Below are 27,906 nucleotides of genomic sequence, written 5' to 3'. Positions count from 1 at the left end.
ACATGAGAAAGTGTTCTAAATCTCTAATAATTAGAGAAATGCAAATCAAAACAACTCTGAGGTATCACCTCACACCTAGCAGATTGGCTAAAATGAAAGAAGGGGAGAGTAATGAATGTTGGAGGGGATGTGGCAAAATTGGGACATTGATGCATTGCTGGTGGAGTTGTGAACTGATACAAGCATTCTGGCTGGCAATTTGGAACTATGCTCAAAGGGCTATAAAAGAATGCCTGCCCTTTGATCCAGCCATACCATTTTTGGGTTTGTACCCCAAAGAGATCATAGATAAACAGACTTCTATGAAAATATTTATAGCTGCACTTTTTGTAGTGCAAAAGAACTGGAAAAGGAGGGCATGCCCTTCAATTGGAGAATGGCTGAACAAACTGTGGTATATGCTGGTGATGGAATACTATTGTGCTAAAAGGAATAATAAACTGGAGGAGTTCCAGGTGAACTGGAATGACCTCCAGGAACTGATGCAGAGCGAAAGGAGCAGAGCCAGAAGAACATTGTACACAGAGACTGATATACTATGGTAAAATCGAATATAATGGACTTCTGTACCAGCAACAATGCAATGACACAAGACAGCTCTGAGGGATTTATGGTAAAGAACACTACCCACATTCAGAGTAAGAACTGCAGGAGAGGAAACATAGAAGAGAAACAATTGCTTGAATGCATGGGCTGAGGCGGACATGATTGGGGATGTAGACTTGAAATGACCACAACAATGCAACTAACAACAATTTGGAAATAGGCCCTTAATAAGGACACATGTTACAACCAGGGGAAATGTGCGTTGGCCATGGGTGCGGGGAGAGCAGGGGGTGAAGGGGAAAGTAGGGGCATGAAGCATGTAAACAGGTTAAAAATGAATATTAATAAATATTTAAATTAAAAAAAAAAGTAGGCAGAGAACATCTGGGGCATTGGGGTAAGAGGGGAGAACAGCAAGCAGGAGGCTACATGAAGGAGTAAGGAGAAAGCCAAGAGAAAGACCACCCCCCAACCCCATATCTACTGTGCCAGGTTCTTAACCTGAGCCCAAGCCAACATCCAGACCTTCAGATCCTGTCTGGGCCAATAGCAGTCTATACAATGTACATCCCTTAAAGATCCAAGCAAATCTGCAGTGAAGTCTAGAATTTCAGTCCAGGGCAATCTGTGCAATGCAGCCCAATCTGTGTGGAGTAAGCCCAGAGTAAGGCCAGGAGTCCCAACCTAGGCTTGTGGTGAGGATATAGATCTCATTTTGGGGCAATCTATAGACCCAAATCTGGATCCCCTGATCCCCTTTCCAAAAGCTCAAGGAAAAGCCCCAGGGCAAGGTGGTCTGCTGTGTGCCTGACTTAAACAAGACCAGAGTGAGACCAAAAGCCTATTCTAAACCTGAGGCTAGAATTTGAGCTATCAGCAGTCTTGGGAGTAACTGAATCAAAAGTATGAGGTGGCTCTTAGAGCTCCCAGTCCACAAGTAATCATACCATCTTGGAAGAACTTAAACTTGCAGAAATCCAGAAATAAAGCTAAGGGTAGTATCAAGGAAGGACTAAAGTTTAAGAGGGTGCCCTAACCTCCAGGAGAATAGAAACTACCTTTAAAAAGTCTGGGAAAATAAGCAAACATTAAAAAAAAAACACCCAACTATAGGGAATTTTTAGGGAGATAAAGGAGACAATAAAAGGAAAGCAAACACAGACAAAGGACAAATATATATATATATATATATATATATATATATAAATTGGTCTTAGATTCTGGAAGAGCTCAAAAAGGTTTCAAAAATCAATTAAGAGAGGCAGAAGAAAATGGGAAAGAGAAATGAAAGCAATGCAAGAAGAAATGGGCCACATGAAAAAAGAGGCTCAAAAGCTGATGGAAGAAAAATAATTTCTTAAAAATTAGAACTGTGTGGGGGCAGCTGGGTAGCTCAGTGGATTGAGAGCCAGGCCTAGAGACGGGAGGTCCTAGGTTCAAATCCGGCCTCAGACACTTCCCAGCTGTGTGACCCTGGGCAGGTCACTTGACCCCCATTGCCTACCCTTACCACTCTTCCACCTATAAGTCAATACACAGAAGTTAAGGGTTTAAAATAAAAATAAAAAATAAAAAAAAATTAGAACTATGAGCAATTAGAAGTTAATGACTTCATGAGACATCCAGAAGCAAAAAAATAAAATCAAAAGAATGAAAAAACAGAAGAAAACATGAAATACCTCATTGAAAAAACAAGTGACCTGAAAAATAGATTCAGAAGAGATAATTTAAGAATTATTGGACTACCTGAAAGCCATGACAAAAAAAATCCTGGACATCATAATACAAGAAATTATTATTATTATTATTATTATTATTTAAAACCTTACCTTCCATCTTGGACTCAATACTGTGTATTGGTTCCAAGGCAGGAGAGTAGTAAGGGCTAGGCAATGGGGGTCAAGTGACTTGCCCAGGGACACACAGCTGGGCAGTGCCTGAGACCAGATTTGAACCTAGGACCTTCCATCTCTAGGCCTGGCTCTCAATCCACTGAGCTACCCAGCTACTCCCAATATAAGAAATTATTAAAGAAAACAGCCCAGATATTCTTGAACAAGAGAGTAAAATAGAAATTGAAAGAATCAGCAGATCACCTCCAAAAAGAAATCCTCAAACTTCCAGGAATATAATAGCTAAATTCAAGAGCCCCCAAGTCCTGCAAACAGCCAGAAAGAAACAATTAAAATACCCTGGAGTTATAATTAGAATCACACAGGACATAGCAGCTTCCACATTAAATGATTGGAAGGCACAGAATTCAGGAAAACAAAAGATCTAGGTTTATAACCCAGAGTCATCTATCCAGAAAAACTGAAAATATTCTTTCAGGGGGGGAAAATGGTCATTCAATAAAATAGAAGATTTCTAATCATTCCTAAGGAAAAGAATAGATCTAAACAGAAAATTTGAAGTTCAAACAAAAGATCCAAGAGAAGCCTGAAAAGATAAATAAGAAAGAAAATTTAACAGACTCAATAAGGTCAAACTGTATGTATTTCTACATGGAAAGAGGATATTCGTATCTGTAATTCTTTTAAAATTCTTATTACTATTAGAGCAGTTAGAAGGAGTATACTTGGACACAGGATGGATGAGTAAGTTAATTAAGACAATATGATATACAAAAAAAAAGGAAAATCAAGGGGTGAAAAAGAGGATTGCACTGAGAGAAAAGGAAAAGGAGAGATGAGATGGAGTAAATTAATTATATGACATAAAGAGGCATGAAAAACCATTACAGTGGAAGAGAGGATGAAGGTGGTGATGGATAATGTTTAAAATTTACTCTCATTGTTAACTGCATTGTTAACAATGTTAACTGACTCAGAGTGAGAAAAACAACCGTATTCATTGGTGTATAGAATCCTATATTATCCAATTAAGAAGTAGGAGGGAAATAAGACAAAGGAAGGGGAGTGGTAATAGGAAGGAAGGAGAAGTAGGGGAGGTAATAAAAAGCAAAACACTGGTGAAAGGGAAAAGAGCAGGATAAAAAGGAGAAATAAGATGGAGGGAAATTCACAGTTGGTAATCATAACTGTGAATGTGAATGGAATGAACTCACCCATTAAATGGAAGCAGATAGCAGAGGGGATTAAATACCAGAATCCTACTATATGTTATTTACAAGAAACACATTTGAGGCAGTGACACACAAAGAGTAAAGATAAGGGGCTGGAACAGAATTAATTGTGCATCATCTAAAGTAAAAAAGCAGGAATAGCAATCATGATTTCAGACAAAGTTAAAGCAAAAATAGATCTGATAAAAAGAGATAAGGAAGGAAATTACACCTTGCTAAAAGGTATTAAAAACAATGAAGTAATATCAATACTAATCATATTTGTACCAAATGGTATAGCCTCTAAATTTTTAAAGGAGGAATTACATGAACTTCAGTAATAACCAGACCTCAGCTAGACCTTAACTTTCCCCTTTCAGATCTAGATAAATCAAACTAAAAAATAAACTAGAAAGAAGGAAAAGAAGTGAATGAAATTTTCAAAAAGTTACAACTAAAAGATCTCTGGAGAGAATTGAATGGCAATAGAAAGGAATATATCTTCTTTTCAGCAGTACATGGCTCCAACACAAAAACTGACCATGTATTAGGGCATAAAAACTTCACAACCAAATATAGAAAAGCATAAATAATAAATGCATCCTTTTCAGGTCATAACACAATGAAAATTATAATCAATAAAGCTCTATGGTAAAATAAATAAAAAATTAATTGGAGACTAAATACTCTAATGCTATAAAAAGGGTGGGCCAAAGAACAAATTATAGAAACAATCAATAATTTTATTAATAAGAATGGCAATGAGGGGACAACATATCAAAATTTATGGGATACAGCCAAAGCAGTTCTTAAGAGGAAAATTTACATCTCTAAACACATCAATGAAATAAGAGAAAATGAAGATCAATGAATTGGGCATGCAACTAAAAAATCTAGAATAAAATCAAATTACAAATCCTCATTTAAAGACTAAATTGGAAATCCTAAAAATTAAAGAAGAAATTAATAACATTGAAAGTAAGAGAACCATTGAACTAATAAATAAGAGTGTTGCAGTTTTTTCTAACTACAGGCACGGAAATGATAAGCAAAATATCTAAGCCATAAAGAAAGGGGGGGTTGGTCCCACAACAAAGCTGGACCCCTGCCCATGACCAGAGAACTGCAAGCACTGTGAGAGACCTTCCTTTATGCCCCAAATAATTAGACAACTTTTATACCAGTACAAAAATAGTACAAAAATCTCAAAGAATAGAGACACTCAGAAGCAATATTCATTGGTTAGGTCAACTAAGAAGCATTCCTTATTTGTCCATAGGTTAGGTAAACTAGAAAGAACCCTTTATTTGGTAAAAGAGACCTTTTAACCATGACTTAAGAATTGCTTGATGGAAAGAGGGAAAGCAGTGATGCCTTGGCTAAGAATGGGTGCTAATGAGAGGTACCAGGTTCTGAACTAAAGATCAGGCATCCTGATGTATAATGGATCACAAGTTAGGGTGCCTGATATAGCAACTTTGAAGGGTGGGACTGACACTGAAACCTATGCAAAAGCAATTATTTCCTTAATCCAAAATTTTAATACTTATACCAGAATATTCACAAAAGCCTGCTAAATTCATGACATGCTAACTATCTTAGAATTACAATTATAATTATCTTAAAACTACTGCTAACATTAAAATCTAATCATGTTTAAGGGGTTAGGAGTATTTTCTCACTGACAAGAAGTTGGCTTTATGAAAAAAATGAATAAAATAGTGTTGGTTAATTTGATTAAAAGAAAGAAGAAAATCAAATAATCTGTATCAAAAATGAAAAGGGTGAACTCACCACCAATTAAGAGGAAATTAAGCAATCAGTAGGATCTATTTTACCCAATTATATGCCAATTGTGAATCATAAAATATCCCTACCCACTTTTACTTGATTGTATTTTACTGTTAGTGATGATTTAAAGATAATTAATATTGTGATTCTAAGATGATTAGTATAAGCCATCATAATCCTGATTATAACTAGTAGAATTCATGATTTTATAAGGATTTCTAATCTATATTTTAGTTAAAGTTTAAAAACTGCTTGCAGGGCTTTTTCAGAATCAGCCACTTCCCTCTCAGTTTCAGAGCAAGCACTTTCCTAGTCACAGAGTTGTTTTAATTTGCATTTCTCTAATTAATAGTGATTTAGAGCATATTTTTACATGACTTTACAGAGCTTTAGTTACTTTGTCTGAGAACAGCCTGTTCATATCCTTTGACCATTTATCAATTGGGGAATGACTTGTATTCTTATATATTCAACTCATTTCTCTATATATTTGAGTAATGAGGCCTTTATTAGAGAGACTTTTAAAAAAATTTTATACCATTATTTTTTTAAACCCTTACCTTATGCCTTAGAATGAATACTGTGTATTGGTTCTAAGGCAGAAGAGTGGTAAGAGCTAGGCAATGGGGCTTAAGTGACTTGCCCAAGCTTACACAACTAGGAAGTGTCTGAGGCCAGTTTTGAACCTAGGACCTTCTGTCTCTAGGCCTTGCTCTCAATCCACTGAGCTACCCAGCTTCCCCCACCATTATGATTATTGTGTATTATTCTCTATTCTATTCACCCTGTTTATGTTCTGACTTCCTCCTCCCCCGACTTGCCCTTTTTTTCTACCAGTCTTACCCCTTTCTCTTCTCCTCCTACTTTCCCCATAGGGTGCAATAGCTTTCTCTATATTCAGTTGATTGCCTATGTTTTTCTCTCATTGAGCCAGTTCTGATGAAAGTAAGGTTCTGTGTGGTGAAAGTGAAGGGATGGAGGTAGGATGGTAGGATGGAAAGGAGAGAGGAAGGTAGAGGAAGGGAAAGGAAGAGGTAGCAGTCCCCAGCCCAGACAGGGGTGTTGTGAGGAAGATTAATTTAGTATTAGTGTTGGACCTAGCAGGAAGGGCTGGAGGATTCCAAGATGGAATGAAGGAGCAGGAAGTCGGGCTTGTGCTCTGAGAGAGACTCTATTAGTGGTTGGGACATAAGTGTTGCTAACTCTGGGAGATCTCAGAGTTAGGGAAAAACTGCATCCAGATTCACTGGGATCCTGAGAGGTGGAGGCTTTCAGCAGTGGACAACAGACCTGCAGAGTAGCACCAAGTGGGGAAGTGGTTTGTGATCTGGTGGACAGCATTGCAAACTCACTGTCCCTATGTGGGTACCGTGGATCACCTGGTGGAGTTGGTTCTTGGCATCCTGTGACCATCCTTGGATTTTCCGTGAGACCCCAATTGAAAGCCATCCTCAGGCCCTTTAGCTGAGCTGACCAAATCTGGATGGAACCAGGTTTGGAGGAGCTTTCCCTGTGACTTCAGTACTGCTTCCTTTGGGCCCTGCCTGGTTTAGGTCAATAGAATAGTGTAGTCAGGTCCTTCCCTTGCCCCTGTGGTTTGCCCTTAGGTTGTAAGTATATAATCCCTTATTCCCATCCTTCATTATTATTTCCCTCAATTAAACTGTTATAAACTTTTACCTTCTGTCTGCTGGTTCCACAGACCCTAGCCTAGGAGGGCTGAGTGACTGTTGGGCCTAATTGCCATTCCTGTGACAATTAACAGCTTGGCAGTAAACCCTGGTCTCCCTATCCTGGTTGGTCCTGTCTCTCCTTCAACCCAGTGTAAACCCACAAACCATTTAGATTACATTTAAATAATAATAGTTAACATCCCTGGTGCCCCACCATTACACCACCAGTACTGGGAGAAGGCCTGAGTAGGAAAAAAAAACTCTAAGGGATCTCTAAACTACCCCACAGTATAGGAACAGGTGCCACCTAGCAGCTCTGTCACTTACTACCCAGACCCATGTCACAGATCTGGAGCAGACTGAAGAGAACACCTGTTCCTAGAAGTAAAAGTGAAGTGGAAAGGAATGGTTATGGGCTCCAGTTGTGTACTGTGGAAGGAACAAGTTCAGAGGTTGACAGTAGCTTTGTAGCTCTGATCCCAGAAGCAATTCCTCCATTCAGCTCTATATTTATATCTACTCTATCTCATGCTAGAGTCTGCAATAGAATAATCAGGCTATGAATCTCAAGCCAAAGAAGTGCCTGCAGTTCATTTGCTCTGAACTCTGTAGGTTCTTATTGGCTGAGTCTGGCATAAGGGAAATTCAGACAGAGATATTGCTCAGACCTGAACCTGTGTTAGGAAATTGCAGAGCTCAGACCAGGAGAGTAGTCAGAAGACTTTACCTTTGGGAACTCTGAAAGCTTGCATGTCCCCAGCCTGAATTGTTCCTGAGATCCTGGAATAACACCATGCTGAATACCCCAAGAAAACAGCAGAAGGACACATGAAGACAAAGGCTTAATCCAGACATTTCCTCAGAAGTACACATAAAATCCAAAGTTAGGAAGTAGGTTGGAAGACAGAAAACATGAAAATAATTCAACCATAATGAGCTTATTGTGGTCACAGAAAAGCTCTGAACACAAACTTAGAATGAAATTATTTGAAACCAAACCATCTATTAGCATTTTTCAATTAAAAAAAAAACAAACAAAAAACAAAAAAAGGTAGCATGGGCACAAGTCTGATAGGAATTCCTGGAACATATAATGAAAGAGTTTTTTCAAAGGCTATACTGATTTTTAAAACTAAGTAAGAACAGTAGGAAAAAATGGGAAAATTAATGAGAGCTATAGAAAAAAGAAAAAGAATCAATAGCTTTGAATAAGATACAAAACCTTACCCCAAAAAGTAGCTACCTGAAAATTAGAATACACCAAACAGAACCTAATAACTTCAATAGACACCAAGAAACATTTAAAAAAAAGTTAACAGACTGAACAAATATAAGAAAATGTAAAAGTTCTCATAGACAAAACAACTAATCTGAAAAAAAAATCAAGGAAAAGACAACTTAAAAAATTATTGGACAACATGAAAGACTTCATTTAAAAAAAAAAAGAAACCAGATGTCATATTGTAAGAAATAATAAAATAAAATTGCCTAGGTCTCCTAGGACCAGAGAATTACAGAAATGAAAATAATTCAACTGCCACCTGCTAGGGGAAAAAATTCCAAAATTAAAACTACTAGGAATATTATATCCCAAATTCAGAATCCTTAGGTCAAGGGCAAAAAAAAAAATACTGCAAGCAGCCAGAAAGAAAGAATTCAAGTTCTGAGAAACAATAGTGATTCTCACACAAGACTTAGAAATTGCAACAGTAAAGAATCAAAGTGGCTCAGTGAATTGAGAGCCAGGCCTAGAGACAGGAAGTCTTAAGTTCAATCTGACCTCAGACATTTCCTAGCTGTGTGACCCTGGGCAAATCACTTAACCCCCATTGCCTAGCCCTTACTACTCTTCTGCCTTAGAACAAATACATAGTATTGATTCTAAGATAGAAGGTAAGGAAAGGAAGGAAAAAGTGTAAAAAAAAAGAATCAAAGAGCTTAGAGTATGATATTTCAGAAGGCAAAAAAAAAAAATCTAATCTTACAACCAAGAATAATTTACCCAGCAAATCTAAGCATAATCCTGCAGAGGGAAAAATAAATATTAAATGAAATAGAAGACATCTAAGCATTCTTGGTGAAAATACCAGATCTGAGTAGAAAATTTGACATACAAACACAGCTGTAAAGAGATTCACAAAAAGGTAAACATGACTAAATTCTTATTATGGGTAATGACAACAATAAGACAACACACCAAAATTTGGGGGATATAAATATTGGTAGTAATATTCCTAGCCTTTGTAATTCAAAGATGAATCCTTTCCTTGGAAGATGTGATGATGAGTTATATATCAATGTTCCCAAAGGAAGCATGATCTATTTATAATGGACAGCCCAGACCTTCAGTTTCAGGAAGGGAGTCTTCTGGAATCTCCCCACTTATTTCCCTCCCCAACTTAAGGAATCTGAAAGGTTTAATAAGATAGTGACCAATTCCCACAATGATCTTCCAAAAAGAGGTAAGATTTTTCTGCTATTTCTAAGCATTAAAAAAAGGTTAAATTGTTTACATATTGGGATATGATACAAGTATCCCTTGTGCTCTCATGATCAGAGATTTTAGGGAGAGTAATTAGAGGGCCAAATGGTGATTCTGTTATGTTTTGATGATCTTGACAGAAGACTGAAGCGGGCAACAAAGAAAAATACAATGGAGAAGAGAGGCAGAGAAAAAGAAGGGGGAAAATAATCTCATATAAATGTGGTACACATGTAGAAATCTATAAAAGGAAGTGGGGAACAGGGAACAGGAGGTGCTTTAACCACCTACTCATCCAAACCAGGCAAAGGAGGGAAGAGTATGCATCACACATAGAGTTGGATATAGAAATACATTTTTGCCCAATGTGAAAAAAGCAGGGAGGGAAAAGAGGAAAAAAAGAGGGAAAATTAAGGGAATAATTAAGCAAAACAAACCTTTTTAAAGGGAACAAGAAACAGAGAGAGCAAAGTATAAGAAAACAGGAAGGAATTATACACACAATTAATAGTCATAACTGTGAATATGAATGGTATGAACTTAGCCATAAAATGGAAAAAGATAGAAGAATGGAGTAGAAAGCAGAATCTGACAATATGTTCATTACAAGAAATATACTTAAAACAGAAAGACACATAATTTTTTTAATATTTTATTTTTTAAGAAAAACTTTCCATGGTTACATGATTCTTGTTTTTATTTTCCCTTTCACCCCCTTCACTCCCCCCACCCACATCCAACACACATTTCCACTGGTTTTCGAATGTGTGATCAATCAAGACTTATTTACATATTATTGATAGTTGCATTGGTGTGGTCATTTTGGGTCTACATCCCCAACCATGCCCGCATCAACCCATGAAGACACATAATTTTAATGAGGGGCTGAAGAAGAATCTATTATGTCTCAGCTAAAGTAAAAAAGGCGGGTAAGGCAATCATGATTTCAGACAAAGCAGCAATAAAAGTAGAATTAATTAAAAGATAAATGGGGAAGGTACTTTTGCTAAAAGATGATATATCATACATAATGAATTAATATTAATACTATACATACTCATATATGTGCATGTATATATAGGTTTATATAAAAAAACTAATGGAATAGCATCAAAATGCTTCAAGGAAAAAATTAAATATATTATTGGGAGAAATAGTAAAGTGATAGTTATGAAGGACCTCAATTTCCCCCATCTCCATTAAAAAAAAAAAACCTAGGGAGAAAAGAAAGACAAAATCAACTTAAACAATTTAAATGAGTTAGATATTCTGGAAAATATCTAATTTTAAAAGAATTAAATTTTTGGAGAATATAGAATAAGAATAGAAGGTATACCTATTACTCAATTGTACATGGCATCTTCACAAAAACCAGCATTCATCAGGCCATAATAGCTCTTCAAACAAATATAGAAAAACATTGACTTGTTAAGATCAATCCTACACAGGTGACATTTAGTCTAGGATGGAAAAACCATTATTTCTTTCATATTGGGACTCCCAACCTTTTCCTAATGAAACCTATGTTTGATTTCACTTAAGTTTTATGAAAAAAGATGTTCAAGATACTGGAAATCTAAATTCCCAACCAAGGGAGGATATAACTGCCTTCCAAATAGTGAATGTACACAAAAAATGGCAAAAATGAGTATGGAAGCAGAAATCTGGATGGAGTGCTATCAGGAAAAGTTTTGAGAATAATTATTAAATTATGATGGAAACCTTATTCTGATTGAACTGACTCAATTATTAAGATGGGGAAAAGCTCCCCAAATTCCTGAAATAACTACTTTTAAAAAGCCCAAAAAGAGCTGGGAGTTAGAGGCTCTTCCTCATTCCAGTCTAGCCTGAAGTTGGATAGGATAAGATTACAAAAAAGGATAGGAAAAAAAAATCTCATTTCTTTCTTCAACATCCTGAATTCAAGGATAACTGACATCTCAGTACTTTGTAAAGAACTATTTTTCTTAGTTGACTGATTAAAAACAAAGCTTTTCTCTAAATATATCAGGGTTCCCAATATAAAATCGTGAAATTTTCTAGGATATATCAATAACTATTCAGACTGTATCTTTGACTTTAGTCCAGACCCTTAAGAACCCAGGCTCAGGTCAATGGGGAGATCCAGAGACCCTGCCTAAGCCAACAGTAGAGCAAACCCATTCTTTAGGGAACCTCTAAATTCTGAGCCTCAGGTCAAACCACTCAGTGAGGTCTGAGTTCCAACACAAGGCAACTAGCATTGCCCCTGGTCAGTGCAAGCTACTGGTGAAGACCCTAACCCAAGGGCAAGCCTGTGGCAAGCCCCCTATCCCTAGAATAGACCCCATGGTGAGTCCTTAAACCCTGCACAAGCCCTTAGGGAGGCCCTATGCCCCAGCAGAAGGAGTCCAAAGTGTACCTGGCTGATACAAGCCAGTGGTAAGGCCTCTAACCTTAGAAAAGCCTGAGTGCCTTGAGCCCTGACAGTGTGCCTGGCCTTGCAAACCAACAACATATCCTGCAGGAAACTGAATCAGCAGTGGGAGGTGGCTTCCAGAGCTCTCAGTCCACAGACCATCATACCATCTTGGAAGAACTAAAACTTATAACACCCAGAGCTAGATCTGAGGGAAGCAGCAATAAAATACTGAACTTCAAGAGAATATTCCCTCTATCTAAGGCCAAGAAAGAGGCTGGGAAAATAAGCAAATATTTTTTTAAAAACCTAACAGAAAATTATGGAGACAAGGAAGAGCAAGGCACAAACTCAGAAGAGGACAATGAGATCAAAGCAGCTACATGCAAAACTTCAAAGAAAAATGGGAGTTGGTTTCAGGCTCTAGAAGAGCTCAAAAAAGATTTGAAAAATCAAAAGAGGCAAAGGAAAAATGGGGAGAATAAATAAAAGTGATGCAGGAAGAAAATTACATCTTGAAAAGTAGAATTAGACAAAAGGAAAGAAGAAGTACAGAAATGCAATGAATAAAAGAATGTCTTAAAAATTAGAATTGAGCAAGTGGAAGTTAATATTTTCATGACACATCAAGAAACAATGAAACAAAAATCAAAACAATGAAAAAATTGAAGGAAAAATGCAATATCTCATGGGAAAACAACTGCCTGGAAAACAGATCCAGGAGAGATAATTTAAGAATTATTGGACGAAGGACAGCCAGGTGGCTCAGTGGATTGAGAGCCAGGCCAAGAGATGGAAGGTCCTGTGTTCAAATCTGGCCTCAGACACTTCCTAGCTATGTGACCTTGGATAAGTCACTTAATCCCCATTGTCTAGTTTTTACCCCACTTCTGCCTTGGAACCAAAACACAGTATTGATTCTAAGATAGAAGGTAATGGTTTAAAAATTATTATTATTATTATTATTATTATTATTATTATTATTATTATTATTATTAGACTACTTGAAAGCCATGATAAAAAAAAGCCTAGATATCACATTAAAATAAATTGTCAAATAAAACTACCCTAACATTCTTGAATAAGAGGAAAAACAGAAATTAAAACACTGTGCAAATCACCTCCGGAAATCCCAAAATGAAAACTCTCTGTAATATTATAGCCAAATTCTAGAGCTTCCAGGCCAAGGAGGAAATATTGCAAGCTACCGAAAGAAACAATTCAAATATCATGGAGCCATTGTCAGGATTATGCAGAGCTTAGCAGCTTCTACATTAAATGATTGGAGGGCTTAGAATATGATATTCCAGAAGGCACAGAGCTAGGTTTACAACCAAGAACCACATACCCAGCAAAAGTGAGTATCTTCTTTCAGGGAAAATGGTTATTTAATGAAATAGGGGATTTCCAAGCATTGCTGAAGAAAAGGCCAGAACTGAACAGAAAAATCTGATGTTAAAATACAAAACTCAAGAGGAGCATAAAATGGTAAATAGGAAAGAGGCATTCAATAAGAGATTCAATAAGGCCAAACTGTTTACATTACTATATGGGAAGATATTTGTAACTCTTAAGAATTTTATCCTTTTTAGTGCACTTAAAAGGAGTATACATAGACAGAGGGTCTTAAGTAGTCAACTTAAGTTGACTATGATGACATAACATCCAAAAACAAATCAAAGGGTAGAAAAGAGGACTGTACTGAGAAGAAGAAAAGGAGAGGTAGAGTGGGGTAAGTTATCTCACCTGAAGAGGCATAAAAATATTATTACAGGGGAGGAGAGGATGAGAGATGGGCAATGTTTAAACCTTACTCTCATCAGATTTGGCTCAGAGAGGAAATAAATCTATCATATCCTTTTGAGAAGTAGAAGAATAAGAAAATGGGGACAGGTATTAATAAAAAGGAGGGTGATTTGGGGTAGGCAGTGGTTAGAAGCAAACCATTTGTGAGAAATTCATAAGAAATTAAGGAGAGAGAAAGAGCAGGATCAAAAGGGGAAAATAGGATGGAGGGGGATACACAATTAGTAATCATAACTGTGAATATGAATGATATGAACTTACCCATAAATGGCAGATAGCAGAATGGATAAAAAGCCAGAATCCTGGGATGTGTTGTTTACAAGAAACAGATTTGAAGTAGAAAGACACACACAGAGTAAAGGTAAAGGGCCAGAGAGGAATCTATTATGTTTCAACTGAAGTAAAAAAAGCATGGGTAGTAATCATGATCTCAGATGACCTTGTGACAAAGAATGTTATCTATCTCCAGAGAAAGAACTGATGGAGTTTGAATATGTATATTTTTCACTTTATTTTATTTATGTGTACCTTTATTTTAAGGTTTGGCTTTTATATGAGTATTCTCTCACAACTTAACCAATATTGAAATGTGTTTTGCATGGTAATACATGTATAACCTAGATAAAATTGCTTAACATCTTAGGGAGCAGGGAAAGAAGGCGATGGAAAGGAGACAATTTGGATCTTAGAATTTTGGAAAACATGTTAAAAAGTATTGCATATAATTGGGAAAATAAAATATTTTTGAAAAATAAGATAGAAAGCTGAATAGTATGGCAGAAAGAGGTCTAAAGTTGGAATTTAGGACTGTAACTCAAATTCTACTTTTGCCACTTACTAACTGTAAGCACTTGGATGAGGCACTTATTCTTTATATGCACAGTAAGAGACTTAAATTAACTGATCTTTAAGGTTCCTTCCAGGACATGTTTAGGTAATCCTAGAAAAAGATAGCATTTATTTCACAGACTTCTATAATTTTAATTTATAAGTTATTAATATAGTAATGTATAATTTAATTAAGCATCTAGAGGCAGAACTATGAATAGTAACCACTGTATTTAGTCAAGTGAAACTTAGATTCATATTCTGCCTCTGACATTCTATTGTTGGTGATAATAATTAAATCACGTTACATCTCTGAGCTTCAGTTGCCACATTTATAAAATTGGGACAATCATATTTCTCACTTTATAGAATTGTTATGAGGTTCAAATGAAATAATGTTATATATGCTTTCTATGAGCACTTTCCAAACCTAAAAATACTTCTATAAATGCCAATTATTCTTAATTTACATAACGAGCTATTCTTTAAATATCTCAACATGAATTAAAAAGTAGGGGAGAGAGAGGGCCATTAACAAAGAAGAGTAAAGAGATACACTTGCAGTCCTGAGAAAATAATTATATAGCATTCTACCAAGTCTCAACAGTCCTCTCTAAGGGAAAGAGCTGGCTTATCCCATGCTTCTTTATATCACTTGCTCAGAGAAAAATCAGGCCATTGACCTGCTCTGTGACCTATTCTAATGACTGCTCATCAGTTTTTAAAGAGATATTTGTTAAATAATTGTAGTTAAACTGGTTACAACTGTCCTGAATAATCTATTTGAACAATCCCTCTATTTCACCCACTGTTTGCCTTGAGCTAAACCATTTGAAATTGAGTGGCTGTCTAGGAAAATAGACTTTGTACTTCTCTTAAGTTTTGCAACCTAAGAATGCCCCAGACAAATGTCAAAAGGAAGGTCAACTGCCTCTTGATGCCTCTTGACCTGAATCTAAAGACTCATTACCAGAAGCATTCCAACATTTGATAAAATTAAGAATTTGAAGTGAAAAAATATTATACTTACGAACACATATTTCCATGCTTTCATAAAATCCCGGACAACACTGGGATTTACGTCTGTACATAGTTTTTTCTCCATGTCGATAGGCTGTACGATAACTAATTCTATGTTTAGAAATGGGGAAAAAAATTCAAGTTGTTATTTTTTATTCTATATTTGGATTGATTTGGGATAATGTGTTAGTTAAAAGTTTAAGATAAACATTCTGTTAAATTCAGTTGTATTAGATGTAGTATACAACACTGAAAGTAAAACAGTACAAAATTATTAGGAAGAAACTTAAAATGGTATTTTTGACCAATATCATTGTATTTACTTCTTTCATTAATAAGCAGTTCATCCAGCCAATTTAAGGTAAGGTATACATGGATTCAAAGATCAGCAACATTGAAAGTAGGTTATTTCTTTATCTCATTAAAATTACTTCTTAGATGCATCAATGAAACTAATTTTATTTACTTCTAATAAATCAATCCACAAGCATTTTTTCAAGTGCCTATAGTATGTCAGGAATTAGGATGGATATTTCAGCTACAAATACAAAAAATGAAGCAATCCTTCCTCTCAAGGTGCTTGCATTCTAACTGGTGACTTCCTTATTACCATATATATCAATATAAACTTTCACAACCTATCCCCAACCCATCTTCCCAGTTTTCCATTTTAAATTCCATAGTCCAGCAAAGTGGCTCTATTTCTTACCCACAACATCCCATGTAGTTGCACTGATTATTCGCTATGCTTGGTTCATCATGGTCAAATCAAGTCAACAAGCACTTGTTAATTGGCAGTTAATGTACTAAAGTCAGAATAAAAATGCAAGCAGAAAAAAAATAATCATTGTCCTCAAAGAGCTTGAATTCTAATGGGGGAACACTACATAAAAATGGAAATGAATGGCAGGAAGGGGAAAGAAGAGATAAAAGAGAAGAGTAGAGAGCCAGGAATACAAATTTGATTGGAATGAATACCAGGTTGCCCTTAAAGTGGGAGGTGTTGGGGAAAAAAAACAAACCAATTAGCAGTTAAAACTTCAATAGGTTCTTCCAAATGTGTTGTCTGGGAGTGGAATGAGATTCTAGACTGAATAGTTTTCAGGATTGGTACTTTTGGGGACATCTCTCTAGTATCCAAAGTAACTTCTATGGTTTAGAAACTCCAAGTCCCACGCAGACTAGTTTCTAGGAGGTAGAACTGAGGAGAATTCTCCTTTCCTCTGCTTGGCCTCATGGTGGAGAGGATTTAAGTCTCTTTTCCAAAGGTTTCCTTGGCTTGTGTTTTTTCTTCCCTTGAAAAGATCTAATTTCTGAGGACATTGCCATTCTTCAATAGGTAGGAATTTTGAGAAGGTAATGGCCCTTGAATTCTTCACCAGCAGCAATCATCAAGAATTATTGACATTCAAAGATACACACACACACACACACACACACACACACACACACACATACCCTCTGGTCACTTTTTTTTTTTTTTTGTATAAACCAGACTTTTTTTTCTTGTTCTTTTTCCTTTTTTTGGATAATATTTGTATTTTTGGAGGTTACAGAATTCAATAAATAATTGTTGGATAAATAAAAACTCCTTTTCTCTAATAGTCTTTCACATTATAAATTATAGAATGTTCTATTACTCAGTGTCTGCATAGCCAAACTCAGAAGCATATATTTACTTCCTTTACCTGTGTCGTGTACACTTAAACCAATTTAGGATGTCAGTACAGCTCGTGTAATAAATTTGATCAAAGGGATGTGGATATGACTCCTGTACTGTCACTGAATAGCTGAAAAAGAAAAAAATTAGGAAAATAAATCAGCATCTTCCTGTTTTACACAGATGTTTATGTATCAGCTCTTAGAGATAAATGCTAGATAAATTATCCTTACTGCAAATGTAGATTACTTATTAACAGAAGATCTCCTAGTCTTTTAAACTATTTATTTGAAAGAGAAAGTTAAAAGGTTTATAAGACATGTAACAAGTACCATAAGTATAAAATGCAGTTATTTTCATGTTTACCAATAAAGCCTGGTATTTCCAACATTAAAGATCTATCACTTGGCCAAACAGAGCTTTTCTAAAAACGGTTTCAACAAACACAGAAGAAAATCATTTGCTTGATCACATAGTTTGTTGGGGATATGATTGGGGATATAGACTCAAAACGATCACTCTATTGCAAACATTAATAATATAGAAATAGATATTGATCTATGGAAATAGATCTAGATTTATACATGTAAAACCCAGTGAAATTGCTTGTTAGCTATAGGAAGGGGGAGGGAGTAGAGGAAGGAAAGAACATGAATCATGTAACCAAGGGAAAATATTCTAAATTAATTAATTAATTGATTGAATTTTTTTAAGAAGACATATAAAAATGGTTTCAACATAAAGGCTAAAGAAAAACCTATAAGATTAACTCACAAAAAAGGGGGAAATTTTTTTTATTTTTTAATCATTTATTAATATTCCTTTTTAACATGGTTACATGATTCATGCTCCTACTTTCCCCTTCACCCCCCGCTCACCCCCTACCCATGGCCAATGCACATTTCCACTGGTTTTAACATGTGTCATTGATCAAAACCTATTTCCAAATTGTTGATAGTTGCATTGGTGTGGTAGTTTCGAGTCTACATCCCCAATCATGTCCACCTCATCCCATGCGTTCAAGCAGTTGTTTTTCTTATATGTTTCCTCTCCTGCAGTTCTTCCTTTGAATGTGGGTAGCGTTCTTTACCATAAATCCCACAGAATTGTCCTGGGTCATTGCATTGCTGCTGGTACAGAAGTCCGTTGCATTCGATTTTACCATAGTATATCAGTCTCTGTGTACAATGTTCTTCTGGCTCTGCTCCTTTCGCTCTGCATCAGTTCCTGGAGGTCTTTCCAGTTCACCTGGAACTCCTCTAGTTTATTATTCCTTTTAGCACAATAGTATTCCATCACCAGCATATACCACAGTTTGTTCAGCCATTCTCCAATTGAAGGGCATGCCCTCCTTTTCCAGTTCTTTGCCACCACAAAAAGCGCAGCTATGAATATTTTCATACAAGTCTGTTTATTTATGATCTCTTTGGGGTACAAACCCAAAAATGGTATGGCTGGATCAAAGGGCAAGCATTCTTTTATAGCCCTTTGAGCATAGTTCCAAATTGCCAGCCAGAATGGTTGGATCAGTTCACAACTCCACCAGCAATGCATCAATGTCCCAATTTTGCCACATCCTCTACAGCATTCATTACTTTCCCCTTCTTTCATTTTAGCCAATCTGCTAGGTGTGAGGTGATACCTCAGAGTTGTTTTGATTTGCATTTCTCTAGTTATTAGAGATTTAGAACACTTTCTCATGTGCTTATTGATACTTTTGATTTCTTTACCTGGAAATTGCCTATTCATGTCTCTTGCCCATTTTTCAATTGGGGAATGGCTTGATTTTTTATACAATTGATTTAACTCCTTGTATATTTGAGTAATTAGACCCCTGTCAGAGTTTTTTGTTATAAAGATTTTTTCCCAATTTGTTGTTTCTCTTCTGATTTTGACTACATTGTTTTTGTTTGTACAAAAGCTTTTTAGTTTAATAAAATCAAAACCGTTTAATTTACATTTTGTAATTTTCTCTAACTCTTGCTTGGTTTTAAAGTCTTTCCTTTCCCAGAGATCTGATAGGTATATAATTTTGTGTTCACTTAACTTATTTATAGTTTCCCTGTTTATATTCAAGTCATTCACCCATTCTGAATTTATCTTGGTGTAGGGTGTGAGATGTTGATCTAAACCTAATCTCTCCCATATTGTTTTCCAAATTTCCCAGCAGTTTTTGTCAAATAGTGGATTCATGTCCCAAAAGTTGGGTTCTTTGGGTTTATCATACACTGTCTTGCTGATGTCATTAACCCCAAGTCTATTCCACTGATCCTCCCTTCTGTCTCTTAGCCAGTACCATATTGTTGTTGTTTTTTTTTTTAAACCCTTACCTTCCATCTTGAAGTCAATACTGTGTATTGGCTCCAAGGCAGAAGAGTGGTAAGGGTAGGCAATGGGGGTCAAGTGACTTGCCCAGGGTCACACAGCTGGGAAGTGTCTGAGACCAGATTTGAACCTAGGACCTCCCGTCTCTAGGTCTGGCTCTCAATCCACTGAGCTACCCAGCTGCCCCCTACCATATTGTTTTGATGACTGCTGCTTTATAGTATAGTTTAATATCTGGTACTGCTAGGCCCCCTTCCTTCACATTTTTCTTCATTATTTCCAAAAAGGGGGAAATTTAAATCTGTTACAAAGACTCAATTTTCTATTTGTATCTTATTTCAGAAAGAAAAAAAAAAATGCAATGGTACCTTTTAGGCATCTCACCAGCACACTGTAGGCTCACCCTTCCTGCCTGCCTTCCTCTGTCATTCTTTCTTTCCTTTTTTCTTTCTTTTCTTAAATGTTTACTGACTGGCTGCATGAAGAATCTTCTTAAAAATGATTTAAAGGCATCTGAAGAATTTCTCCCTCTGAAGAATAGTGGATTTTGCTTTTTCAGTCTTCCTTAAGTTTTACCAAAGCTAACAGTTGTAATCAGTACAACCAACCTTTTATGCCACTTTGCGGCAGAGTCAGAAGACCTATGTTCAAGTACTAATTCTGCCACTTAATGATTGAAAAACTAACAACTGCTTTGAGTTTTGTCTTTCCCATATGTAAAATGTAGAGAGTAAATTAAATGTTCTCTTACATCTTTTAAATCCAGCCTTTTCACTCAAATTCTGTAAAAAAGAATTCAAAGCTATCTGTATTGAGGTTTGGTGTCAGTTTAGGAGGAACAAATAGATTTCTTCAAGTGAATATAGATTTAAATTTTGGTGAACTAACTTTGAAGATTTTTACATTAGAAAAGCTATAAAATGCTAGACTATACAAACCAAAACAAATTTTTGTCCTCTAGAGTTTCTGATCCATTGACATGTCTGCCAAAGCTGCTTCCATGAAACAATAATTTACAAATGTCAATATCTTTATTGATTTCCTTCTTTGCTACAATATGACCTTTTTCCCCAGTCAAATATTTTATACCAATATACTCATATATTCAGACTTGAAGCATCTTTTAGGCAATCCTATGCCCATGAACTTACTCTAAGATTATATTAAAAAGGAAATGAAATCATCTGACAGGATGTATTTTAAATAAATTTTAATACTATCTTTTATGTTTTTTAAACTCTTACCTTAGGTCTCAGTATTGATCTTAAGACGGAAAGGCAAGGGCTAGACAAATGCAGTTGTGACGTTGCCAGAGTCACAGAGCTAGGAAGTGTCCAAGGTCAGATTTGAGCCTGGTGCTCTATTTACTGTGCTACAACTGCCCTGCTATCTTTTTATTTTTATATCACCTACATTTCCTACTTATATATCCCTAATGTTTTTCCAGGAGATAATCTTGATTCATCCCCAATAATAAAGGGGGAATAAAAAGGAAGGAAAAATTCAGCAGAATTACCAACATATAAAAAATATATAATATTATGTGCCATGTTCTCTACCCATAAGTCTTCTAATTTTCCAATTAAATGGAGGTATCTTTGGTAGGGTCAAGCTTAGTAAATATATTTTCATAGTATCTTTTTTTCTTTACTATACATATATTATTACTCAAATTCTATTTCCATATTATTCATTTTTTTTTTTACTCTTGTACTTCGGTGTATTGTCTCATAGGTGGAAGATTGGTAAGGGTGGGCAATGGGGGTCAAGTGACTTGCCCAGGGTCACACAGCTGGGAAGTGGCTGAGGCCGGGTTTGAACCTAGGATCTCCTGTCTCTAGGCCTGACTCTCACTCCACTGAGCTACCCAGCTGCCCCCATATTATTCATTTTTGTAATAGAATAATCTTTTAAAACCAAAACCCAAACTTAGTAAATATATTTTCATAGTATCTTTTTTTCCACATGACTAGGCATATATTATCACTCAAATCCTATTTCCATATTATTCATTTTTGTAATAGAATAATCTTAAAAACCAAAACCCCAAATCATACACCCATATAAACAAGTGATAAATCATGTTTTCTTCTGGATTTTAACTCCCATAGTTCTTTCTCTAGATGTGGGTAGCATTGTAAATCCCTGAGTTGTCCTGGATCATTGCTTTTAGTAGCAAAGTCTTTTATATTTGGTTGTCCCACAATGTTTCAGTTACACAGTATTTCCTAATTGCTTTATTATTGTTATTTCCATTTATATTGCTTAGACCTATGTTTTTCCTTGGTCCCACTTACTTTACATTGGGTTATATATCTTTCCCTGCTTCTCTGTTTGATACACACACACACACACACACACACACACACACACACACACACACGCTTCCATGAGGATTCTGCCAATTCACACTTCTACTAATAACACATTAGTGTGTCCAACTTTCTTCAACTTCCCCAAAACTGACAGGTTCCCTAAACCAATAGCAATTTTTCTAGAAAAAAAAATCTGTGATTTTAGTAGATTTCAAGCTTAATATGAATCATCAGTGGTATGTGACAATCAAAAAAGGTAATATTATCATAGGCTATATTAAGAGAAGCATATCTTCTAGGAAAAAGGAGATAATCCTTTTCTACTCATCATTTTTAAGATCTCATCTGGAGATAATTTTTATGATTCAATTTTTAAAAAATTTTATTAGTGTTTAATTCTGAAAAGCACAATTTAAGAACAATGATAAATTGGAAAGAATCCTAAGGAGGGCAACCAAGATATTTGGATATAAAAATCTGCTGAAGAAATTTGGGATATTAAACCTGAAGAAAATAAGGCTCAGGAGGGATATGATAGCTGTGCTCAAGTATTTAAAAGGTCATTATATGAAAGGATAAGGCTTGTTCTGTTTGTGTCCAGAGGGAAGAACCAAAATCAAAGGATAGAAATTGCAAAGTAAATTTGAAATTGGTAACAGGGAAAAACAAATAAGCAAAAACTTCCTATCAAGTAGAGCTGACCCTAAGTGGAATGGACTCTCCCTAGAAAAGTTAATTTTCCTTTCTTTTGAGATCTCCAAGTAGAGGAAAATGATCATTTATCAAGTTTATCATAATTGGGATTCTCTTTCAGTATACATTAGACTATATTGCTAAGGTGTCTTCATTCTCAAATTCTATTATTTTCTGTTTCTGTCTCTAAATTTGTCCATTGACTAGCAGTGCTTGAGTATATTATAACAAGAATTTAGGCTTATGGTTTATCACTACTTTCAAAGAGAAGAAAAAATGATGGTTTTATTGTTTAATCTTTTTGGACTCATTGAAAGAGTCAATTAGCTAGATATCATTTGATTTAATTTAATATTGAATTGATGAATTTGCACCTGCACATTTTAACTTACTAAAAATTTTACCTGGAAAAGAGGGGGAGAAGGGAAGACCCTAGCAAAATTTTAGATTCAAAGAAAAGGCATCATCATATTGAGTCAAATTCCAGTGACATTAATTATATTTTTCTATCAAATTATCTTGTTATTCTAATCTGATATTACAATAATCATCTTTTACTAATACTATTGACATGATTAGTGTCCAGATTTCAACCAGGGGGATTAGGTAAAATAATGACCTTTGAAGAAAAGACGCTCACCTTTCTCATCACAACCAGCAATAACTATTGGCCAACTGTCAATAGGCTGATGGGCCCAGGAGCCTTAAGAGTGACAGAAACTCCCAGATTACCAGGCCCACTTCTAATTCAGCCCTTATAGCCATCATCTGGAGAAGTACTTCCTGTGAAGAAAGGACCAGCCCATCTCCACTAAAAACAGCTAAATCCTTCCTCCTTCATTTTACCCTTTGTTTGCTTTTGTGGAAATACCTAATCTTTTCCTTATTAATGCCTAATACTACTGAATTCATGGTATGAAAAGGAACATAAGCACCAGGGTTGTTACTTTGAAATTAAGTTCATATTGCTGTAAGAAATATTACCTTTCCCAATGGCTACAAACATTAGGGTCTTCAAGATTCAATGATAATGTCATTCTAATCCAAAGGTAAAATAATATAAAAGGAAAGTCCAAGAAGGAATTCAAGTAAACATCCATTTTTCCCCAGAAAGATAATCTGTAAGAAAAAAAACACATACTCAAATTATTAAATTCAAAATGGCTAACATAGTGTTCTTTAAAGGACACTAACCAATAGGGATCTGTTGTCATTATAACTAACTAAAATAATAATAACAAGCTATAAATTTATTAAATATAAGTATAACCTGATTGTAAGGTTTAGTATAGTAACTGATTTCTCATATGAAGCTAGTAATCTAGGAGTTCATAGTTAATTAAAATATTTATATGTATGTATGTCATAAATGATTGTTATAATAACCACTAGTACTTATAATAAAGAAAATGGTAAGTAGTGGACCAAGAGTCAGCTTAGGAGCTGGGAAAACCAAAGTTCAAGTTGTACCACTGATACTGTCTCTATGACCCTGGTCAACTCACTTATGTGCTCTCTCAGTACTTTCAGGCTACTCTAAGTTATAACATAAAGAGCAGTTGTTGATCTATATTGGTAGAGGGAGTTTTAGTATCCATTAGACAAGTGGCATCAAACTCAAATAGAAATGTGGGCTGCATAAGGATCCCTGCAGACTGCATATTGACTGAATACTTAGTTTTAAAATGTAATTTTATTGTATTTTCATTTATTTTGTTAAATATTTCCTAACTATACTTAATCTGGTTCTCATTCCATTTGGGAGTGTAATGGGTCACATATAGCCTTTGTGTTTGACCCTTCTGCATTAGATTATGAATTCTTTTAGAGCAAAGACTTGTTTTTGCCTTTCTTTATATTTCCAGGACTTTATACAGTGTGTAGGAAGCCAGGCAAGCCAAATCAATTAGAACATTTAGAACAAATCACTGATCAAGAAACATAAACCTAAGAAAAGTGCATGACACATAAATCAACACACAACTGATTAACACAATTGATAAAGCAACACAATTAACAATAGTTCCAGATCTGGACTTGAGAGTCCATCCATCAAGATGTAATGCGGTGATAAGCACAAAAACATGTATTAACATCACATGATAGGGAAAAAATTGCATGCACATTATACAACTTCAAAAAGAATGAAACTGCAGTCAACACAAGAAAAAAAGACAACCTACAAGAAGCAAAGGTAAATATGTTGCATCCACAGTACATAAAAAGAACGCAAAACACAACAGAAAACTGATAATTAGCTGACACTTTGTGTAAATAAACAAGTGTCAGAAGATTGTATCATAAAAATGTACATAAATGTAAATAGTTAGCAAGTCTCATGAAGGTCTTAGCCAAACATAAAGCTGAAAAGCCTTGCATCCAGTTAACACTGGAATGCAGATTGCAAAAAGATGTACATAGTATAAAATCTTATAAATATCTGTAATAAGTTGGGAAAAAGTAGAGTAGGATGTAAATAGTCCCCAAACATGTAAATACTTGACATGCTAATAAATTACAGATAATTAGGAAATAGTCATTAGGGACAGAATAGAGAGCTGGGGAAATTCAAGATGTTAGCTAGTCAGAGTAGGGAAAGTATAAGAATAAAAAGTTAAGTGTTGTTAAAAAGATAAGTAGGATTATTAACAGACTAACACATATCTGCAATATAATAAATAGCATAGCAGTAAGAACATAGATAGCAAAAAGCATAATTAGACTAATAAGAAGAAATAAGATAAGAGTTATTGCATTAGTGCAACGGTCGGCAACCTTTTTGGCCGTGAGAGCCATAAACGTCTGCGGAAGGAGGAGGATGGAGGTGGAAGGCGCTGGAATATGGGGTGGGGGCTGAAGGGCCCCCTGGGGCTCTGCCTGGACTGGCTCATTGGGAGGAGGAGCCAGATAGGGCTCGAGAGCCATATGTTGCTGACCCTGCATTAGTGGATGGGATATGCATGCAAAGTAGAAACAAGTTAAAAGTATTGTTAATAAGCATAGACAAGGAAAGAATAACTTAGGAATCTGTAAGGAAAAAAAAATTATTGCATGATGAGTTAGACATGTGTTTGTGGGAAAAACTTTTCAGTCTGTTGTTACAAAATTGCTTTACTCCTGGAAATATTTTATGTACAGTACATACCCCTTTATTCCTTTACCTATCTTTCTTAACCCATCTTAGAGAAGATAGCAATAGCATAGAGACAAGACAAGATAAGGATTTGTTATTTTGGGGGGAGGAGGAATTAAGATAGGAATGGGATTATATAAGGTAGTGTAGATAGGATGCATGTGGATCTTGAGGTTAAAGATCCACGGAAAGCAAAAAGGGGGATATTGTAGGAAGCCAGGAAAGTAATATATTTTGACAGATGGAACACTGAGGAAGGGGAGAGAATGACCATTGGCCTGAGTGCAAGGACTTCTGGGAAGAGAACCAAAGGATTTCTCTCAAGCTTTGGGGACAACCAAGGTGGAAGGAGTGGATTTGGGGGCTACAGTACCTTCAAAGAGAATCTGAAGAGTTTTCTTGGGACCTTCAGTGAAGACTAACCCTTCTACTTGATCTCTATCAGTTTCTTAACACAGTGGAGAATATTGAACAACAGTTTCTTCACTTTGGGCGAGGGAGGTCTGAACTTCTGTGGGAAGCCAGCCCCTGAGGGCTCACAAATCTTGCCTTGAACATTGCCTTGAACATTGAATATTCCCTCATTAGTTAGCAATATTTCTAGGTGCAAGAGTAGTATTTGGGGATCAGGTCAGAGAAGCTGGGATTTTCAGGAATGCAGAAGAATCTCTGCTACTACCCTGCCCAGTGACAGAGTGAATAAGGGGATTTTAAGGAATCACCTGAACCCCTTTCCCTGACACCTTCATCATTCATTCCACCATTAGTTGTTCCTGAATAAACCCTCTTTAGTTTAATTCTAGTCAGATCTGTGTAATTGAACTGTGAGGGAGACAGAATGTGGGGGTTGAGGGAGGAAGGAAAGCAATCCTTCATTTTAAACCAGATCCAGCTGGGGATTGGGAAGGCTTCTGTGGGTACAGCCTGGCACGAACAACTTGTTGGGGTCCCACTTGTTTCCCCTTATTGAGAACACCATCTTCTAACTTCCTAACCCTGGCACAACCATCTAAGGGAACCCCAATTTTCTAGAAACTCCCATTTTGTCTCCCTAGTAAAGAGGGGTGGTTGTGGAGGAGTATTGGCCCTTATTCATCAACCAGGGGGTTACCATACCATACCCCATCTCTCTCTCATCCCCCTTCTTACAAGTGTCTGGTACATAGTAGATACTTTACAAATGCTTGTTGACTGACTGAATAAACATCCCTTTATTAATAAAATTATAGGCCCAGACAAAACTTGCATACAAAAAAATCCCCTACTATCCTGAAGTTCCATTTATCTATTCCCTTTTTAATATTATATTGCTACTAGAAAGATTCATAGATCTGTTTCCTAATAAAAACCTTATCTAGAAGGCAACTGAAGAAGAAGCTAAAGTTATTCATGAGGCAGTTCAATTTCAAAATAAGATATAAATTTTATCTCTGATATTGAAGATCACAGTACCATGTTTTTTCCTACCTCTGAAATCTTAGCCCTTGATAAATTAGAAAGAGATGTTTCTTTTTCATGGAATGTCAACAATTATACTTAATGGCAGAAACAAATAAAACTGTACTAGAAAAAGAAAGGCTTCATTCACTTGTCAGGGAAGTCTGTAGTTGGCTTGACTGGATAATGGAGCAAATCATATGAACTACATAAATATGTGAAAGGGAATTTTTTATTCCCTTTGTCTATTTTAAGTTAATCAATCAAGGACTTTGGAATCCCCTGCCTTTCACACTTATTTAGTCATTAACACCTAGTCCTAAAAGACCACAAGCACTCCCCTCACTGGGCATTGCTAGGCAAATTGGTAGACTTTGATTGGTTCCTGAGATGTGATAGACTAGCCCATAGTGAAAGGAAGGAGAAACAAGAGAGACAGGAAGTGATGTGGAGAAAACTGCTTATAAAAAAGACAGCTGAGGGCATTCTGATTCATCCTGCTGCCTTGGTGGCTCTTGCTGAGGGAGGACTTCCTTGTTGGTGTTTCTGCATTGGAGTACTTCTGTATTGGAGGGTTTTCTGCATTGGAGGGATTCTTCTGCCTTGGACTTCTGTGTTGGAGATTGATTCTGTGCTGGTAAGACTTGCTGAAAAGACTGCTGTGACTTCTGGTTGGAGATCGGGACTTGAGGGAGCCTTTGTTGGAGAGTGAGGTGAATTTCTTCAGATAGGAGC

General features: G+C 36.0%; 1 protein-coding gene across 2 annotated transcripts in view; it reads right to left on the bottom strand.

The window, feature by feature from the left end:
* MEGF10 (multiple EGF like domains 10) overlaps nucleotides 1-23,701 on the bottom strand; it is a 114,401-nt gene extending 90,700 nt beyond the window's left edge. The window contains exons 1-3 of one of the 2 annotated variants that reach the window (XM_044662215.1): nucleotides 23,586-23,701; nucleotides 17,297-17,398; nucleotides 15,619-15,719 (exon numbers count right to left, since the gene is read on the bottom strand). In XM_044662215.1, the coding sequence (XP_044518150.1) occupies nucleotides 15,619-15,719; nucleotides 17,297-17,398; nucleotides 23,586-23,701 (319 nt within the window). The remainder of the gene's footprint in view (nucleotides 1-15,618; nucleotides 15,720-17,296; nucleotides 17,399-23,585) is intronic. The other variant, XM_044662222.1, reaches the window with a different exon arrangement.
* Nucleotides 23,702-27,906: the final 4,205 nt, after the last annotated feature.

Source organism: Gracilinanus agilis, chromosome 1 (genome assembly GCF_016433145.1).
Source record: "Gracilinanus agilis isolate LMUSP501 chromosome 1, AgileGrace, whole genome shotgun sequence".
Lineage (NCBI taxonomy): Eukaryota > Metazoa > Chordata > Mammalia > Didelphimorphia > Didelphidae > Gracilinanus > Gracilinanus agilis.
Note: the sequence above shows the minus strand (reverse complement) of the source record. Positions and strands in the feature narration are given on the sequence as shown.